The 18,001-nt window shown below is 33.5% G+C and overlaps 4 protein-coding genes across 7 annotated transcripts in view; 2 read left to right on the top strand and 2 right to left on the bottom strand.

Annotated features, from left to right (window-relative positions):
* LOC143915452 (uncharacterized) overlaps positions 1–18,001 on the top strand; it is a 668,062-nt gene that overhangs the window by 120,855 nt on the left and 529,206 nt on the right. The gene's annotated exons all lie outside the window — the stretch shown is intronic.
* On the top strand, positions 652–4,695 carry LOC143915783 (mitochondrial intermediate peptidase). Its single transcript, XM_077436595.1, has 9 exons — positions 652–733; positions 1,111–1,285; positions 1,349–1,611; positions 1,683–1,934; positions 2,001–2,186; positions 2,257–2,573; positions 2,645–2,808; positions 3,718–4,179; positions 4,247–4,695. The coding sequence occupies exons 2-9, from the start codon at positions 1,139–1,141 to the stop codon at positions 4,553–4,555; spliced, it is 2,100 nt and encodes a 699-aa protein (XP_077292721.1). The 5' UTR covers positions 652–733; positions 1,111–1,138; the 3' UTR covers positions 4,556–4,695.
* Positions 4,566–9,430, bottom strand: Cul4 (cullin 4). The gene is made up of 13 exons (XM_077436594.1): positions 9,044–9,430; positions 7,966–8,108; positions 7,679–7,899; positions 7,406–7,594; positions 7,186–7,332; positions 6,921–7,107; positions 6,652–6,844; positions 6,442–6,578; positions 6,201–6,365; positions 5,801–6,127; positions 5,547–5,717; positions 5,321–5,473; positions 4,566–5,240 (listed from the first exon to the last, which is right to left on the bottom strand). Exons 1-13 carry the CDS (start codon positions 9,162–9,164, stop codon positions 5,145–5,147), a joined length of 2,250 nt encoding a protein of 749 aa, XP_077292720.1. The 5' UTR covers positions 9,165–9,430; the 3' UTR covers positions 4,566–5,144.
* The window catches only part of krz (beta-arrestin protein kurtz), an 89,676-nt gene continuing 82,396 nt past the window's right edge, over positions 10,722–18,001 (bottom strand). For 2 of the 4 annotated variants that reach the window (XM_077436208.1, XM_077436210.1), the window contains exons 8-11: positions 15,481–15,624; positions 12,992–13,078; positions 12,774–12,914; positions 12,036–12,273 (exon numbers count right to left, since the gene is read on the bottom strand). In XM_077436208.1, the coding sequence (XP_077292334.1) occupies positions 12,180–12,273; positions 12,774–12,914; positions 12,992–13,078; positions 15,481–15,624 (466 nt within the window). In that variant the 3' untranslated portion in view covers positions 12,036–12,179. Of the gene's footprint in view, positions 12,274–12,773; positions 12,915–12,991; positions 13,079–15,480; positions 15,625–16,083; positions 16,228–17,624; positions 17,703–18,001 lie in introns of all 4 variants that reach the window. The other 2 variants (XM_077436207.1, XM_077436209.1) reach the window with 2 other exon arrangements.

Consider the following 18,001-nt stretch of genomic DNA (forward strand, 5'->3'; position numbering starts at 1 on the left):
GCTGTAGTTTGCAGTGCATCTGTATTTATACTCTTAGTGTGTCATACTTGTTTTGACAGGCGAGATGCGAATGTAAATAATAATTTGTGCTGGATGACATCATTTCACAGAACCGATGATATTTGCTCAGTAAATTACTAAGTAAATATCTACAGCCTGAACCTGTTAAAATATCAACGCTAACGAAATAATGTTGCCAGCTATTTTTGGAGACGACATATTATCATGGAAGAATTAGAAAGTGTAATATGTTATGTAGAGATACCAGAAAAATGAAAAATTTTCAGATTAACGAATATAAGCAATAGCATTAAATACTCTTCCTAAGATTCTCTATCCCAAATCACGATATGTACCTCTAATATTCATTAACTTTCACAAAAATTAATGTATTGGTTCTTACCTCATTTTCTACTTGAGTACATTCGGAAGATTTGACAGATAATGATTCATCGGCCATAGTTTTTGGAATCTACGATAAAAATAAAATAAAATAATCTGAATCCATAAATGCATTTCAATATGAAGAAAAATTATATGTATTCTTTAAGTTTTTACATACCTACCTATGTATGTATAAGTTTAATTTGAAGTCTTTGAAGAAAAAAAGTCCAAGGCCGCAAATTGTACTCTTATGGTGAAAAAATATGTCACTTTTTTAAGGTTATATGAAGCTGTCAAATAATGAATACATTGAATCGTCCATTATTTTAAGAGAACGATCTATTTAATGGTAACTTTATCAAATCATTATTATTCTAAACTCTTAATGTCATTTTAATGCTAAGTAGTCTCAAAATTTGTAAGTGGAATCGAAATTGAGTAATTAACCCAATTTTCATTAAAATTCAAATAAAATCACTCACCGATTGAAAAAATACAATATTTTGGTACAATAAAACAAAAATTCTCGTTTATTTAACTCTCGTTTAGTCGTTTACAAACTCCACGTTCAACTGAACTGACATTTGTGTCACGAATCCATATATGGTATTGAAATCCCACGCAATTCATTACATCATCATACCCCACACACCTCTTCACGTCACATATATATGTATATCAACAAAGTTATTATATTTGTCACATGAAAATTTTGACATGTTTCAGCCATCTACTTATAGTTAATGCATTAAATATGAAACTGCTATGGAAACAACTACCAAATTTAAAATATGGACAAAAGCTCATGCGCAACAGTGTCAGCACTTGGTCACCGTTGGCGAATACATTCAATCACAGACCCCGTCCTAAGCTTAATTTGAACATAATGCGGAATGAATTGGTATGATTCTGCTTTAAGTAAAATGCATTCAAATTTGCATCCGACTAAATGTAACAATTTCAGGGATTATTTGCAAAGCCAGAGTTGACCAGTTATGAAGGATTTTACTCTTGGAAGGACGCGGCAATTCGAAAAAGTAGCGAATTGCTACATGAAGCCGTCAGCAGCAGTAAAAGTAGGCCAATGGTGGAAATATTCGATGAGCTATCGGACACTTTGTGCAAAGTTGCAGATTTGGCAGAATTTATTAGAATAGCACACCCTAAAGCTAATTTCCGATATGCTGCAGAAGACGCTTGTATAAGTATTAGCGGAATCGTTGAAAAGTATTGTATTTCCTTATTATATTTATTTTTAAGTTATTTAATTTAAAATTAATCAAATACAATGATTTTAGATTGAATACCGATAGGGAATTGTACGATGCTTTGTCACTATCGGTCAAAAATAACACTTCCGGAGACGAACACGTAGCTAAATTATTCTTATTCGATTTTGAACAGAGTGGTATACATTTAGATGACAAACCGAGACAGCGGGTCGTTCAGCTCAACGACTGCATTCTGCAAACGGGCCAGCGATTTATGGCTGGAGCCGCTACGGAACGTCACGTCCCGAGAGACGCTATACCTCAACAAATCCGACAACAGTAATTATAACACACGTAACGTATTCAAATACAAATATCAAAACATACTAATAAATTGTACGATAGTTTTGAAAGCGACAGCGATTTAGTAATCACCGGTCTACATGTGGATTCGCATGAAGCAAGAGCACGCGAAATAGCATACAGATTATACTTGGCTCCGGATCCCATTCAAGACATCACACTTTTAAATCTATTAGACGCACGACAAGAGATGGCCAGTATTTGCGGATTCCGTTGCTATGCAGATAGGTGATGCTCGATATAAAAATTTACTTATTATAACTTTTATGTGTAGTATTAAAAATGTGTCCCTTTTAAGAGCTATCAATGCGAGTACAATGGAAAGTACGTCAAACGTATTGGAATTTCTAGACACGCTCTCTGATAACTTGAGGGATCGGGCTCGTGCAGATTTCGACCAGATGTTGGCTATGAAGAAGCACGAAGATCCGACGTCGGAACAGCTCGACTGTTGGGACGCTCCGTACTTCGGCCTCAAAGCGAAGCAAGCCTGGTTGAAGGTTGCTAATTCGGAGTACAGTCCATATTTTTCGCTTGGCGGTTGTATGGAAGGATTCAATCTGTTGCTGCAGACGCTGTATGGCATATCGTTACATAATGAAGAAATGGGTCCTGGTGGGAATCAAATGAGGGTTGAAATTGATGCTAATTTTAGTGTTAGTTATAATGATGTTGATGCTTTTAAGGTGAAAGCTGGTCTCCGGACGTTTACAAGTTGGCTGTTATTCATGAAAGCGAAGGTTTACTCGGGCATATATATTGCGATTTTTACGAACGGTCCAACAAACCCAATCAAGACTGTCATTTTACAATACAAGGTGGTAAGCAGCTCTCCGATGGAACATATCAAGTAAATAGAATCTATTACTTAATCTAATACAATATAAAAGCACAAAATTAGTATTTAAATAACATTCATATATATTATGTGTGTGTGTCTGTGTGAGATAACGCTCGCCGTATTATAATAGTCGTTTTGATTCGACATATGTAAAAACACTGCCAACAAAACGTACGAATATAATAACAGACAAAGAAAAAACTTATATATATATACACATACTGTTTGCTACCAATATTTCCTCTAGGGAAATAAGTATCTAAGCATTTAGCGCCATCTACTGAAAATGTATTTAATTAATTAATTATTCTTTCTATTGGTGTTTTATATTGTTTATATACATATGTGGGTAGGTACCACATATATAATGGTTTTTACCATTTTTTCTTCATATTAAACAAATAGAAATATTAAATTTTTGTCGCTTTGGAGCAATCTGTTAGAGAGTGTGCTTGATTAATTGATGTATAATAAAATAAAATAAATTAAATATATTTAAAAAAAATACGACCACATGCGGATCTGACTGACACATTTTTCTCAATTTTTTTAAAATTAATAGCTTAATATACCATAACCTATGCGATGATATTACATCGGGCAAAACACTAGTAAAATATAAACATAATAAAGAGATACACAGTTATTTAAAAAATATAAGGAATGATATGCAAAAAGTTCATGCTCGAATTCAAGAAATCATATTTCCAAAAGGCAGCAAATTAAAAAAAATGCATGGAAATTTAAAAACTTTGATATGTATCAAATTATTAAAATGAAACGTAGTGACGATATAAAGATTCCGGGCAACAATAGAAAGTCAAGGGCAAAATGTTTAGGCACCAACTGCTGTACAATAGGTTAAATACAAATCAAGTATGTATTCCCATTTTAATCACATGACATGTTACATTTTAGAATCCTATAGTAGTCGTGATGTTGTCATTGAGCTCCGGCAATTGGGGAGGACCACCTCTGCTATCTCCAGCTTCCGTCGACAATTTATTCCACGAATTGGGTCACGCTATGCATTCTATGCTTGGTAGGGCGAAATACCAACACGTCTCCGGCACCAGATGTCCGACAGATCTAGCCGAAGTCCCATCAGTGCTGATGGAATACTTTGCCAGCAATCCACAAGTCTTGCGTCTATTCGCTAAACATTTCCAAACAAACGAACCGATGCCGGAAGAAATGCTGTACCGTCTCTGCGCTTCCAAGCACATATTCAGCGCAAGCGACATGCAACAACAAGTGTTTTACTCTGTGTTGGATCAAAAGTATCACGGTACGAACCCACCGACCGATAAATTAACAACTACGGACATTTTGAAGCAGACTCAAAGTCAATATTACGGATTGCCGTACGTCGAGAAGACGGTAAATGAAAATTTTAGATACGATCCGAGTGTCCGACATGTTGTAATGTGGTCATTTTGTTTTACAGGCTTGGCAACATCGATTCAGTCACTTAGTCGGATATGGTGCGAAGTACTATTCGTATTTGATTTCGAGAGCTGTCGCGTGGAGTTCGTGGAGGAATAAGTTCATCGAAGATCCACTCTCGAGATCAGGAGGTGAATGGTTGAGGGGTGGATTGTTACGTCATGGAGGTGCGCTACCGTGTCGGCCGCTCGTTACAGATCTGCTGAAACCGTTGCCAATCACTCCGAAGTCTCTTGCAAACGCTCTAACTGAAGAATTGGACTACTATACAGACTTCCTAAATACAATTCGAAAAATTGAAAAGCCATAATTTTCATTTTGATTATTATTACGTATATTAAAAAAAAAACTTTTTAGTTAATTTATGACTGTGATATCACTATCTCTTTTTTATAACATACATATGTAGATAGAAATTATTAATATTTAATAAAAAAAATCCTAATTCAAATTATTTTTTTTAATGTAAGGATTGAAAGGTTGCATATTATTCGAGTAAAAAGTTTAGTATTGAATTCCACATATAAAACTAAATAATATATTTCGTTTAATGTAATCAATTTAAAAATAAATAAGTTAAATGTGTTTGATGACAGAATTATAGCACATGTATGTATATGTAAGTACAAGACGTACAGGTTCAAATATAATTAATTTCAACAAAGAAAAAAAACTATTTAAACGCTGAAAAGAACAATGTACACATTTATTGCATTATAAAAATGGGCATCTTGTTAGATACGGTTTGAAAAATGTAACTTTTAACAAAAATAAGGAATCATCAGAACCGTACACAAATTCAAACAATTCCTGCAAATTTATTTACATTTCACCTCAGCACTTTCGGCCAAAACTCAAATTATTATCATTTATATACAAGTTATAAAATCACAACTTTTTTATGCAACGTAATTGTATTGATTAGGATTATCTTTATCCCTTTCCATGTAGTCTCGATCTATGAGAGATTCAATCCTTTTCTTCAAATCGGCAGGCTGAAAACAATTCAATGCGTTAAAAAAATATAACATGAATCATAATTGCTCATAAATCGAAGCATTATTGTACTGTTTACCTTGACAGGGAATTTAAGCTGGTTGTACAATTCTGTGATGAGCAAATTGTGCGAGAGTGTTTTACGCATTTTCATGATGCGTACGATAGCTGCATCGATTTGATACTGTCGATCTTGATACACTCTTTCTTCAGTCGCCTTTTGCTCCTCCGTCTGAAAATGTCGAATAAAATATATATAAATGATATAAGAAACGTATTATATTATTCATTTCACCAAAACTTACAGTTTCTTTCATTTGAATTTGATTAATCTTGATGCGGAAGAATTTATTTGTAAAGTTCGCATTGAATGTGAAACGATCTAGATCTTGCACTTCTCGGCCGCGAGGACTTTTGGTGAGCACTCGAGCTTTGCCACAAGCGAGGGATTGCAGAGTACGTCTGACTTCTCCATCCTGATCAATTTAAAATAAATTAAAAACGAAATCACATTGAATAGTATACAATCAAAGTCACTTTGAATAACATATAAACTGACTTCGATATTAGTAGCCGTTCTGATTTCTTCTATCGATAAGTTGTCGCCTTCATTGAAAAGTAATAGAACCAAAACTTGAAACAGAGACACTTGCAATTCTTTCTTTTCCTGTGTGAAATGTGCTCTTAAAACGCAATGACCTAAAGTCGGCTGCCACTGCAGCTTACGACCACTATGTTTAGCGAGGTAGAATTTGGAGAAGAGCGCTTGGTGACGGAGCAGACTAGCTGGCAACCGTACTTCTACAACGGGATACGTAGGCCAATAGCCCATGGTTAAAATGGCTACGGACAATTCTAATTCGGACTCGGTGGAGTTTGACATGTGCTGAAATAGTAAAAAAAATCATAAAAAATTACATACAAAGACATACTAAATTTCAAACTAAAACAAAACATACTTGTTTAAAAGCTATATTGATATCTTTGGATAGTTCCATATCTTTGAACATTCCTTCGAGCTTGGACGTGAAACCGCCGCCGCACTCCTGTTTCAGTTTACTCAACATTGACTTTTCAGCGTCGACGCTGGCTGATTTGCCAACGAGCAAACGTTTCGCTAGATCCTATTATCAATTAAAAAAACATTGCGAAAAAATTTTATACACTACATGTGCATTTATTCAAAGTAAAAAAAATAACCTTTTTATAAAAAGCTTCAAACACATCTTTTCCATGTATAAACCTAAATTGAACCATTATTTTGTCTAATAATTTTTCTAACTCTTCTTCAGTAGCTTCTTTGTTTCCGGCACGCAACTTTACATCGACGAATTTCGCTAAAATGTGATTCAAGTCAATAAAAATACATAAAATGATTCAACAACTACATTTTAAATCTAACTATAATACCTATTAATTCAGCAGGCTTGTTCGTTCTCTGATTGATGAAATGCTCAAAGGCTTCCTTCAACGAATTCACAAATTTTTCATTCTTATTGAAACAAGTTAGAACGATATAGTCGAGTTTGTCTTTAAATTCGAGTAATTCTTGAACCATACTCTTGTCCTTTTCTGGGTCTATCACTATTGTGCGTCCTTTTTTCTATAAAATACAAGAATTTGTTAAGAGGCTTGGCTATTATTTCTAATAACTAATCAAATTTTGAAGATAAACACACCTTAATATAAGAGTTAAAATGCGAACAAAGTTCGATAAGGCCATTTTTAACACGTGAAAATAAATTGTACAGCAGCGTCAAGTCAGGAATCCGAGGAGTGTCTAATAGTGCTGGAAGCCCTTTACTTAGAACACCAGATACGTGTTCGCTAACCAACTGTTTTTCTACACAATGCACTAATTGAGGTCTGAAAAAAAAAAGTATAACAATTAAAATCATATAACTTTTCAATCAGGTCCTGAATGACATTTAGATAAATTTTTACTTTGTGGATGGATCCAAATAATGTATTAATCTTTCTAATTCTTCGCGTAGGCGACGATCTACATGTGCTAAATATTGAGGCACTGTACACTCTTGCATCAAGCGTTGACCTTCTGCTGCATAAACGCGTTCCGTAGCTACCAAAAATCTGAAAATAATGATAACATACATAAATATACACCTTTGAAACAGTTAAAAAAATAAATTGAATCACAACATACTTATGCTCAAAGGCTTCTTGGTAAATCTGAAGATCTGACAACATTCTCAACAATGATTTAAGAAGCGTACGATCTACGGTATCTCCCCCCCGTTCTTTTTCGATAAGCATTAATAAACCTTCTACAGTACGCGTCTGCACTAATGTATTCAAAGCAATATGATGTCGAAACAGATCTAAGCCCATATCCCTATATATAATAAAAATAACAATTAATATTACAAAACCAAAATATTTCACATGTAAAAAAGCATTAAAAAAAAAAACAACAAACCATATAGAGTGAATTGTCGGGTTTTGTAAAACATATGTGCGATCTAAATATAGGAATATACTTCTAATCATTATCATTTGTCTACAATGAGCTCTCCAGCAGTCATTTATGCGTTTTAGAAAGACGTGACGATCCATAGATTCTCCCAGGAATTGCTCGATGTTTGACTTTACGTGAGATTCCGTCAAACCTGTTAGATTTACGTACAGTTGAGACGCCATCTATAAAAAAAAAAATCATTAAGCATAAGTATCATATTAAAATATTAATACGGCGATATGAAGTACCTTGTGATTGCACATATTTTCTACAGCTTGATAAAGCTCTTCTAATGAATAAGCGATGGCTGTAGACGTTTGGATGGCTATGACCGCTTCCCTTAATTTGCTCCATGTATGTTCTTGATAATTATCTGGTAAATTTGGTTTGCCTGCAATAAAGTGGTTCAATTAATGAAATGTAGTTTTAAATGTCGCATCATTAATGTTCATATGTTATATTTTAATCACTGTATACTAATATGTATACACATATGTATTCAATGATACGTGAAAGGCAATGCTTGATTAGATTTTGGAGCTTTGGACTTGGTAATTCAAATAGATTATCTATATGTACGTATATATGACTTGTATCTAAAACGGTCAATGTTGCAATTTCTATTTTTAAAAAATCAGGGTTATAGATACATTGCGATAACGATACTATTCAATCTTTTTTTAAATCAACATTCCCATAGTGAAACTTCAGCTTTTGGATATATTATTAATACAAGCGAAAGTACATATATTTCCTTCAGTTGAAAATCGTATATAATAAATTCGTCAATATCTAGGGATTGATGTCAATATTTTATGTGTATGCAATTTCGATGAATTAATTATAAACGTGTAGCAATACATAGCAGTTATATTTAGAGTGAGATTTAATTGGACATAAAATCTTTCAAATTAATCACTCGGAGGTGTCAAATATTTTATTAGCGACTGTCAAAATACGAAAAGATAAGAAATATATTACTAAAAAATACATTTAAAATGGCGGCCTCCGATTGGTCGAAATATTTGAAGGAAAAAAAATAGTCGCTTTCTGATTGGACGAAATTTTTCATACGAAGCAATTGTTCAGTTTCTGACATAAAATGAATCAAGGATGAGACTTTGACGTTGCGTAAAGGTCGATTGCACAAAAAATGAAATTGTGCAATATTCGCGAGTCAAAAAGACTATCATCTGTAACAACGTTCGAAAGCGATGAAATAAAAGACATGAGAAAATGGCCGATGCGTCGAGTGACGTTTGTAGGTTATGTTGACAGCGAAGGCAGATGGCAGATGGCAGACGGCAGGCACGGAAAACGACTTACACTTGAAGTTCTTGATGATGAGCTTCTTGGCCTGGCCGGGTTTCGCGAGCGTGGGTTTGTTGGAGAGAGAGCCCTCCGTGCAGACGGCCGAGAAGTTGTCGCGACGCTCCGGAGACGCCATTCTGAATCAGTGTCGACGGTCGGCGTTCGATGTTCGATGTTCGATGTTCGATGTTCGATGTTCGATATTCGATATTCGGACGCTCACTCAGACTATTTGCGGTTGCGATCGGCCCGCTCTGTCGCTCGCTCCTCGAACTACTACCTTGTGATGTGGAATGGGGGGTCGTACTCGAAGAAAATTCGCACCGGTCAAAAACAATGACCGCTCCGATGCCGACTGTCCCATCCACTGCACAACGCACAGCGGTGTGCAGCTCGTAACACGCCAATCTACGCCCATCTATCCGTTTGACAACAACACTCTTTCTGCAGATATTCCTTTAAATAAATGTCACATCTCGTCGTATTTGTTCATTCGTGCTTAAATCGAACGCATCTTATCTAAAAATCAAATTCAAATTTCCGCCCCATGTTTTCCGTTTTATCAAAAAGTAGCGTATAGGGGAAACGTGTTCGGAATGTGTTTGTCAACGGTTTAAGGCAGTTACACACGCAATTGCATTCTTGAGTTCTTGAGTCAGAGATATGTAATAAGAATAAAGGGGCCCTTAAGAATAAATAATTGTTGTCAGTTTTACGCGGTACGTCTTTATAAATACGCTACATCCCACGGAATACAATCGGATCAATTTACTTATAAAAATGTATCCCATGTTGTTTATTGTGTGTTTTTGAATGTATTGTGCAATTTGCCCATCTTGCGAGTAATATAAACAAACAGAGAAGTTTTTATCGGACATACGTCGAGCACCAAGCGTCAAATACGACTGATGATAAAATTATTTAGATCTGTCCGTGGACAGAATGTCACTTGGCAACAAAAGAACACCTAAAGCCACTTCTATTAATATTACATTTCTCTGGCTTAAGTGCTTGAATTGCTTGAGTGCCTGTACCATTATTTTGCGCAAGCATTTCGATTGTACAAGCGACTTGAAGCTTAATTGAATTTTCATTTGTGTGCTTGTACAGACAATACTTGCACAAGCATGTTGAACGTGTGTATGCAAATTTGTGCATATTTTTAATTCACTCAGTAAATTATTATGAGAACAGGTTTTTCTTTTCATAAGTTTGTTTAGACATCACAAGCCACGTTTCTTCTTTTAAAAATCAGGACAAAAGCAGCCAAAGCGAGCGCATCGTCCTCGTCTGAACTTCGTTCAGTTTAATCATTAACCGACGCTCTTCAAGAATGTTTGTACATATGTGGTAATATTAAGGCCCCTGTACATTCTTATACAAAATTATTGGTCATGCGTGCTTGCTAAGCATTTAGTTACGTGTGTAACCATTCTAATAAATATAAAAATTCCATTTGGAATATCTTTTTAGATTGGAAAAAAAAAGTTTCGTATGCAATCATCAAATTTTGACAAAAAAATATACATACTAAGCAACTCACTCTTCAGTTGGTAGATTAAGTCAAAAAATCTGCTTAACTAAATTCAACACATCAGCATAAACTGTAACTCCAAAAAGGTTCAAGATAAAAGTAATTTTTTTCATATTTTGCATTTGATAAAAAATGAAATAAAACGTGAAATAGTTTTTTCATCATTTAATTTGGACGACTTTACATATTTGTTTTCTTACATAAAACGATAACACATCAATGTATTAAAAAATAATAAAAAAAAGTACCCAGATTTTGCAACGCAGATAATAATAATTGGGCACATAATTAATAAAGTGAATGATAACGCAATGCGAGCCATAATGAGGGTGTATGCAATTGAATGTGCAATGTATAAATATAACTCATTTTTTCAACAATCATACAGTATTTAATATATTATATTTTATTACTGAATGTTGTGAAAATTATTCGAATTAACAGAAAACTGCAATTATTTTTCAGTACGTAAACCACATAATTTAAATACAGAATATCTGCGTCCATTCGTTTAATTTCTCCATTTAATTACATAATTTTTTTTTACATTACAACAGCCCAAAAATGAGTTAAATATATAGTATGTACTATGAAATATTCATATATTCAGTTTTACATTTGTTATTTTAATAAATATGGTATAAATATTCTTAAACGATAAAACACTTTTTTTCCAGCTGAATACAGTCTAATTAAATAAATTAAATTAAATTGCAAATAGCTAAAAAGAAAAATTGAATACATTTCAATGATACTAAATAAACGGATACACATTAAGCGCATATACAAAATCAACAATGACTAGTGAGGCTGAACTTGTCTTAACATAAAGAAGATGAGCAGTAGATGAAATTGTGATTACATTTCGATTGATTGAAAGTAAAATTTGTGCTAAATCGAATGTGCAACGTCGAAACCCGCATGCTTTGATATCATTTGAAACATAGGTTTACATATTTATAATTTTCACTTCGGCATGTCTTTTAAATGTGAAAATATTTTACGCATTACTGAAATAGGTAGAAAAAAATTTTTTGTTGCTTTTACACTGAAAAATACCTATCGACATTAGTTTTATGGATTTTAATTGTATAATATTTATATGTCTAATAGTTATCACAAGATTAGAAGTATATGTATATAAAATAATAAAAAAATTATCAAATAGTTACATACATATATTTACACATATGTATACATACATGTATGTATATATATATGAATATATTATATACATATATACATACACACACACACATATACGCATATACATATATGTATATATAAAATATTATAATTTATTTACAAAGTTGGAAACAAGTGTAACAGTACAATATATTTAGAAATCGACATAATTTTTGTAATAAAAAAATATTTGAGTTACTCGTGACCGTTCCAATGATGATCTGACCAAAGTTCATCATGATTTTGAATAGAACGGCAGTCGACACATGTATTTTGAATACACTACAATAATTTGCGACACGTACATTCGCCACAATGTTGTGCGATTACATTTTAATTTAATTTTTGGGGAGCGAGGCTGCCATGACTACCGTTTCATTTTTGCTTTCATATTTTTGTTAATAAATGACATGTAAATAATCGGACAAATATTTAAGCCTCAGTTTCTCCACCCTTGAGTCGCAGTCGGGCAAAATCTTCAAAGATTATATCATCGTCGTGATCTGGACCACCGTAAGGTTCATCTCTGAAACATTTAAATATAAATGTATTACAAACATGTATTCAAAATTAGTTGACCAGATAACTGCACACATACATATAATAGATCAGAGAAATGTTATAATAATAGAAGCGCCCTTTCGTATACATTTCTTGTTTCAATACACGCGTACCGTTTCCATGACTACGCAATTTCTTTCATGAAAACTTTCATATACGATGTTAATTGAATAATATGTTACTTAAATGATCAATTTACATATAAAAATGTATCCCATGTTGTTTATTGTGTATTTTTGAATGCATCGTGCAATTTTTAACGATGCACTTGCCCAAAGAAGTTTTATCGGACATACATCGACCACCAAGCATCAAATACGACTGATGTTAAAATTATTTAGGATTGTCTGTGGAAAATCGTCACTTGACAACAATATAACGCCTAAAGCCACTTCTATTATTATAACATATCTGTAATGGATAGAGTAATAATATAATTTTTATGGAATCATAAATTATACTTACGTATCTAATTGGATTAAATTAGTATCTACAGACACTTCAGGGGTCGAGTTTTCAGCGGATGGATTCGGACGAATTGGTGGCGGTGCTTCTTCCTCAGGCTTTGGATGCATTAAGATGAACGGAAGCTCAGCAACCAAGTCTCTACAATTGTATAGTGAATTTTTTTAAGAGTAAGATTTAAGCACAAAATTTAAACGGACTTTTGATATGACAATTACCCGCCCAAAGCTCCAAGACAAAGTTTAACTTTTACTTTATATTGAACGATGATTCCAAGATTTTCTCGTTGAGCCGGATCGGCGACACTGGAATGTATTTAAAACATATTCAATTGAGATAAATTAAAAAGCAGGATGTTTCATGTCCAAAGATAACTACGCTTGCTTTGCATGCATATGTTGGGTTAATTAACCGTGCAACTATTATACAGTGTGCAATGCTTGAAGTGAAAGATTGTGTTGAATTAGGGTTACCATACTATTCTCTTTTCAAAAACATGAATAGCTATAAAATGAAACGAAAAAACAAAAACATACAAGTTTTGTTTTGAATTTATGATCCACTAGTTGGGGGCAAATAATTTATTTTATAGTATTTTTAGTTTAGCTTATAGATCTAATATTGTTTAATATGTTTATAGATTGGATGTCACGTTTTTAAATTACCACAATATGGTAAACAGAAATTGTCCTAACCACATGTGATCTCAGCTTAAGACTCCAATTTAGACTTTTTCAACGTCCATCTGAATGGGACAGAAACATAAACCAAGACAGATGCCACGCTGCAGGCATTTGAAATGTCGACATACAGAAGAATGCTGAGAATCTCATGGTGGGTAGAACCAATCCAAGGTGCTGGCTCTAATGGGCAAACACGTTGAAGTGCTCAAGAATGTAAAAAGCTGGAAATTAGAGTATCTTGGACATGTGATGCAGAGCCATAAATACGATCTGCTACGCCTAGTAATCCAGGGAAAGATCATGGGCCAACACAGTTGGGGTCGGCGGACAACATCTTGGTTGAAGAATCTTCGGCAGTGGTATAGCCTCAGCACTCAAGTACTATTTAGAGCAGTCGTGAACAGAGTTCTAGTTGTTAACATTCTAGGAGTACAGGGGGCATAAAGAAGAACAATATGGTAACCCTAGTTGAAACTCTTTTAATTTATGCTAAATATTCATTATAATTAATTCAGTAATGGCAGAAAAGTTTTCAATTGTACGTAATTTACAACTGACCAAATCCCAGCTGATTTCTGAAAAATTATCTTTTTAAATGATTTAAGAAATGTAAAAAAAATAAAAGAACAATATAGGGATGCAGAATAAGCATGCGATAAAACGAGCGATAAAATTATAAAAAAGAATACTAAGAGATGTAAACATATGGGAAAATATTACTACTAGGTTTGTTAATGCGTGGTAGTTTTCCTTTTGATTTATATTATATTATTATTTATACATATACGATCTATGTATGTATGTATAAAGGATACAGGCAAACATTATAAGTCTATTGTGTTTGAAATGAATGACTCTCGGTTATGTGTAAATGTAAAATTGAATAAAAAACAAGATTTTTGCACCATATATTATTACAAAACAATACCTATAGTTCCCGTCGGTTAGTGAGCGAGACCTATATATTGTACAAGTATGGGCATTAGAAACAAACAAACACACACACAACATAAAATATATGGCGCAAAATAATACACTTGATGATATTGTTAAAAAATGACATTACACAAAAGCAAAAAAATTAATGAACAAATTCTGATCTAAGCTACAAGAATCTATATGTAGACTTGTACGATGAATTCTAACTTAACTGATCACCGTGTTATGAAACTAATATATTCCTATTTGAAAATATACATGTTTTTTTATATACGAATTTCACGCACAAATACCATGAAATTGCATGCACACATGATTCAAAATTTTGAAACGAAAAGGACGAGTCTACGATTATTTGCAATATAATTTCATTTGGCAGTACTTACTTATCGTCAAGCATATACAATGAATAATCCATTTTCGTAAAGCTAAAACCTTCAGTACGTTGACGATCATTCGAGAGTGAGTCAATAATAAATTGCAATTCAGTTCTATTTATGGTTTTTTAACGTATCGCCAAGCGAAGTATTTATTTTATAATTGCCGAACGGGGCTGAAATTTATAGATCAGTTTTAGATCCAGACAAGTAGATTGAAAAATTTAATTGTTCGGTCCATTTAAGGAGATCTTTGATCAAATTCAACTTCAAATCTGGATAGTGACAATGAGACACATACCTCGTTCAGTGATGTGCGCAAAATATATAAATATAACTGCATTGTAATTAATTATTGACTTAACCTCGTACATACGTGCTCAATAAGCAGTAATGCAAACTGAATATCAATACAAAAAATGATGAACTAGACCTTGTAACTAAAATAATATTGATATAATTTACCTATGCATATGAAAATATGTAAAATCACTAACGTATCTATGGTTTATATGCCTACATTGAATTCAATTTAATACTCATAATATTCTATGTCCAAATAGATTTGTAAAAAGATGATGTTAAAATGCGAATGGAATCATTATTAACATCACAACAATTTTTTGTGCATTTCACGAGCAAAATACATACGTATTATCATTATGATTATTACATAGGTAGGTAAAATTTGTGCTGCGTGTAACTTACAGCGTGCTGGAGGCAAGATTGGTGTCCTCGTGTTTGAGTTGGCCATCTAGGGCTAAGCCCCATTTGTCCTTGTTGTTCGCCAGAAGCGGTGTAACCATGTATATTTTGCTTAGTGTGAATCCGGGCGTGATCGGACAACCTTCCCTGTTTTTACACGTGTGTATACATTGCGAAACCCGGTTCCAATTCCACAGTAGGTTGCGAATCGGCACCCCCGTCGAATCCAGATAGTGACCACCACCACGCAACAACGTAAACCAAACCAAAAAAGAAACAAGCAAAATACTTTAGTGTCTACAATTAAAACGTTAATGATTTCTTGGGGGACAATTGAACTCAGGATACGTCTAACAGTCAAAAAATAAGATTCAGGGGTGTGGGAGAAAGCGGCATAGTTCTTGGACAGATGCAAGATGATCCAATTCGTTACGGAGGAAACTACGTGGATGTGTGTGAGGTTAAAGAAAATGTACAAACACCACTAAATAAAAACTTGTCAAAAAGTTATACATAGGTACACTAAAATATCCACGCCAAAAAAACAAAACACAACTACTCGCTCGTGTATAATTATATAGACGGCAGTCATAATCAGGTGCTCACACAGTTGATGATGCGAGATTAGTGTCCTCGTGTTTCAGTTGGCCGTCTAATGCCAGGCCGCGCTTGTCCTTGTTGTCCGCTAGGAGTGGCCGCACCGAGAACACCTTGCTTAACGTAAAACCTGGAGCAACTGGGCAACCCACACTGTAATACCACAACGCTTTATGCTCACATTTTACTTTATTAAATTACAATCGCCGACCAAAGACGGCCCACTACAAGTAAGTTGTCTTCCTCGTGCTCGCTTGGGTAATGCCCAAATACTACCAGTATGAGAGTTAATAACAGTATACACAAAAACCTTATTTACTAGTTAATACAAATTTACTTAAGATCGAAGCCTGAGGAAGTACGTTAATCACTAACACTGAGAATTATTTTAATAATCGATTAGACCAATATTCATATTATAAATATTGTATATATACTAAAATCTATAATAAACTGAGAAGATTCCGATAGATAAATATATTTGATTAAGTGCAAGCTGCATTGGTGGTTAAGCTGTTGTTCAGTTTGTAGTAAGCACCAAATTCTAAGCATATTCAATTGAATTTCTCATTAATTTGTGTTGTGGTTTCAGCAGTTTAAGAGTAAAAATTTATTACTATCAAATTTTTGTAATGTATTCCCATGAAGTTGAAGAGAAGTACAATTATATACTTTTAGTAATCAGATTTGGTAAACATATTTCAATATGCTCCCATGTGAGAGTTGGGAGTTATAGTTTATCCAATAGGGTTTGTAAATCTTTTTGCAACTATTCGTTATTGGCATCAACATATGTACATATATTATAGGATAAATATTAAATTCCTCTCAGGATCCAGTTGAATTTGAATACTACATAGTTTGTTCTTTGTTATTTTAAAGGAATCCTTTATGTATTTGTGGAAGGTAAGAGATTAATAGAAGGACCCAGAAAGGGATGAAAAAATTAAATGAATCTAGTCTACGAAAAGTGGGGACTCCAGAAAGTGCAGGGCTTTATAACAACTGAAAATAGGTTCTTTTTGGAGCAAACTAATTGAGACTAAATATTGGATATGGTATAGTTAAAAACTGAATTATTCATCAAAACTTGCTTTTCTAACGGCTTTATCATAACCATAAAATGCAAGATTTTTCCATGCTTTGAATTCTGAAACGAAAATGAAAAGAAAAATAAAGTTGTTTAAGTTGTAATTTTTCTCAGTATTAGTGATTCGCATTAAAGTTCATCTTGAAAAATTCCTCATTTGCATAAAAGCCTCAAGTTAGTCAAAATTTTTAAATAAAAAATAAAAGAACGAAATTGCCATACATTGACACGGTTGAAAAAATGTTAGTAAATAAAGAAAAATAAAAATTGGTCAAATAAGTTAGATATTTTGTAACAAAGTTGAATTTGTATAATTCAATATGTGTAACGATTAATTGAATAGGTGCGGGCGTGGAGGGGAAGTCAGATCTGAGTGGCCACGCCATGCTTCAAGTTAAAGATATGTATATATATGTAGCTCTATCACACCAAATATGCCTAAACTATACAGTGTACTTACGTTTGTCCCCTCCGCGCACCACCAAATATTCCAATAAACGGAATCTTATATTTTCGTTTTTCCGGGCTGATTATTGTCCTATATATCACAAAGTCAAAAAAATAAAAATAAAACAAAAAAATACATGAAATTCCAAGACTACCTATAAAACAAGAAGCGACACTTCAAAACTTAGGGGTCTGACAGATAGAGCGATAGTCTATCCGATTTGTCGATCGTAAAGATTGTCATATACGATATCTGTATCGTAGCTGTAACTTTAATTGAACCATATGAAAGATAAATCGCCAAACATTTTTTATCAGGCAAAAGTGAAAAAAAAAATGCAGCTAATAAATGATCGACCAAAGAATTGTCAATAAAGTTGTTTCATGAAA

The sequence above is a fragment of the Arctopsyche grandis genome, chromosome 8, assembly GCF_051622035.1.
Source record: "Arctopsyche grandis isolate Sample6627 chromosome 8, ASM5162203v2, whole genome shotgun sequence".
In the NCBI taxonomy this organism is placed as follows: Eukaryota; Metazoa; Arthropoda; class Insecta; order Trichoptera; family Hydropsychidae; genus Arctopsyche; species Arctopsyche grandis.

What these genes read in the sequence shown, in the direction of transcription:
- LOC143915783 (XM_077436595.1), top strand. Translation starts at nt 1,139, where the DNA reads ATGAAACTGCTATGGAAACAACTACCAAATTTAAAATATGGACAAAAG. An exon ending in ATTAGCGGAATCGTTGAAAA is followed by an intron (nt 1,612 to 1,682) that starts GTATTGTATTTC and finishes CAATGATTTTAG; the next exon opens with ATTGAATACCGATAGGGAAT. An exon ending in TGCCGTACGTCGAGAAGACG is followed by an intron (nt 4,180 to 4,246) that starts GTAAATGAAAAT and finishes TTTGTTTTACAG; the next exon opens with GCTTGGCAACATCGATTCAG.
- Cul4 (XM_077436594.1), bottom strand. Translation starts at nt 9,164, where the DNA reads ATGGCGTCTCCGGAGCGTCGCGACAACTTCTCGGCCGTCTGCACGGAG. An exon ending in TTGAAGCTTTTTATAAAAAG is followed by an intron (nt 6,366 to 6,441) that starts GTTATTTTTTTT and finishes AATTGATAATAG; the next exon opens with GATCTAGCGAAACGTTTGCT. An exon ending in GAACGGCTACTAATATCGAA is followed by an intron (nt 5,718 to 5,800) that starts GTCAGTTTATAT and finishes TAAATTGATCAG; the next exon opens with GATGGAGAAGTCAGACGTAC.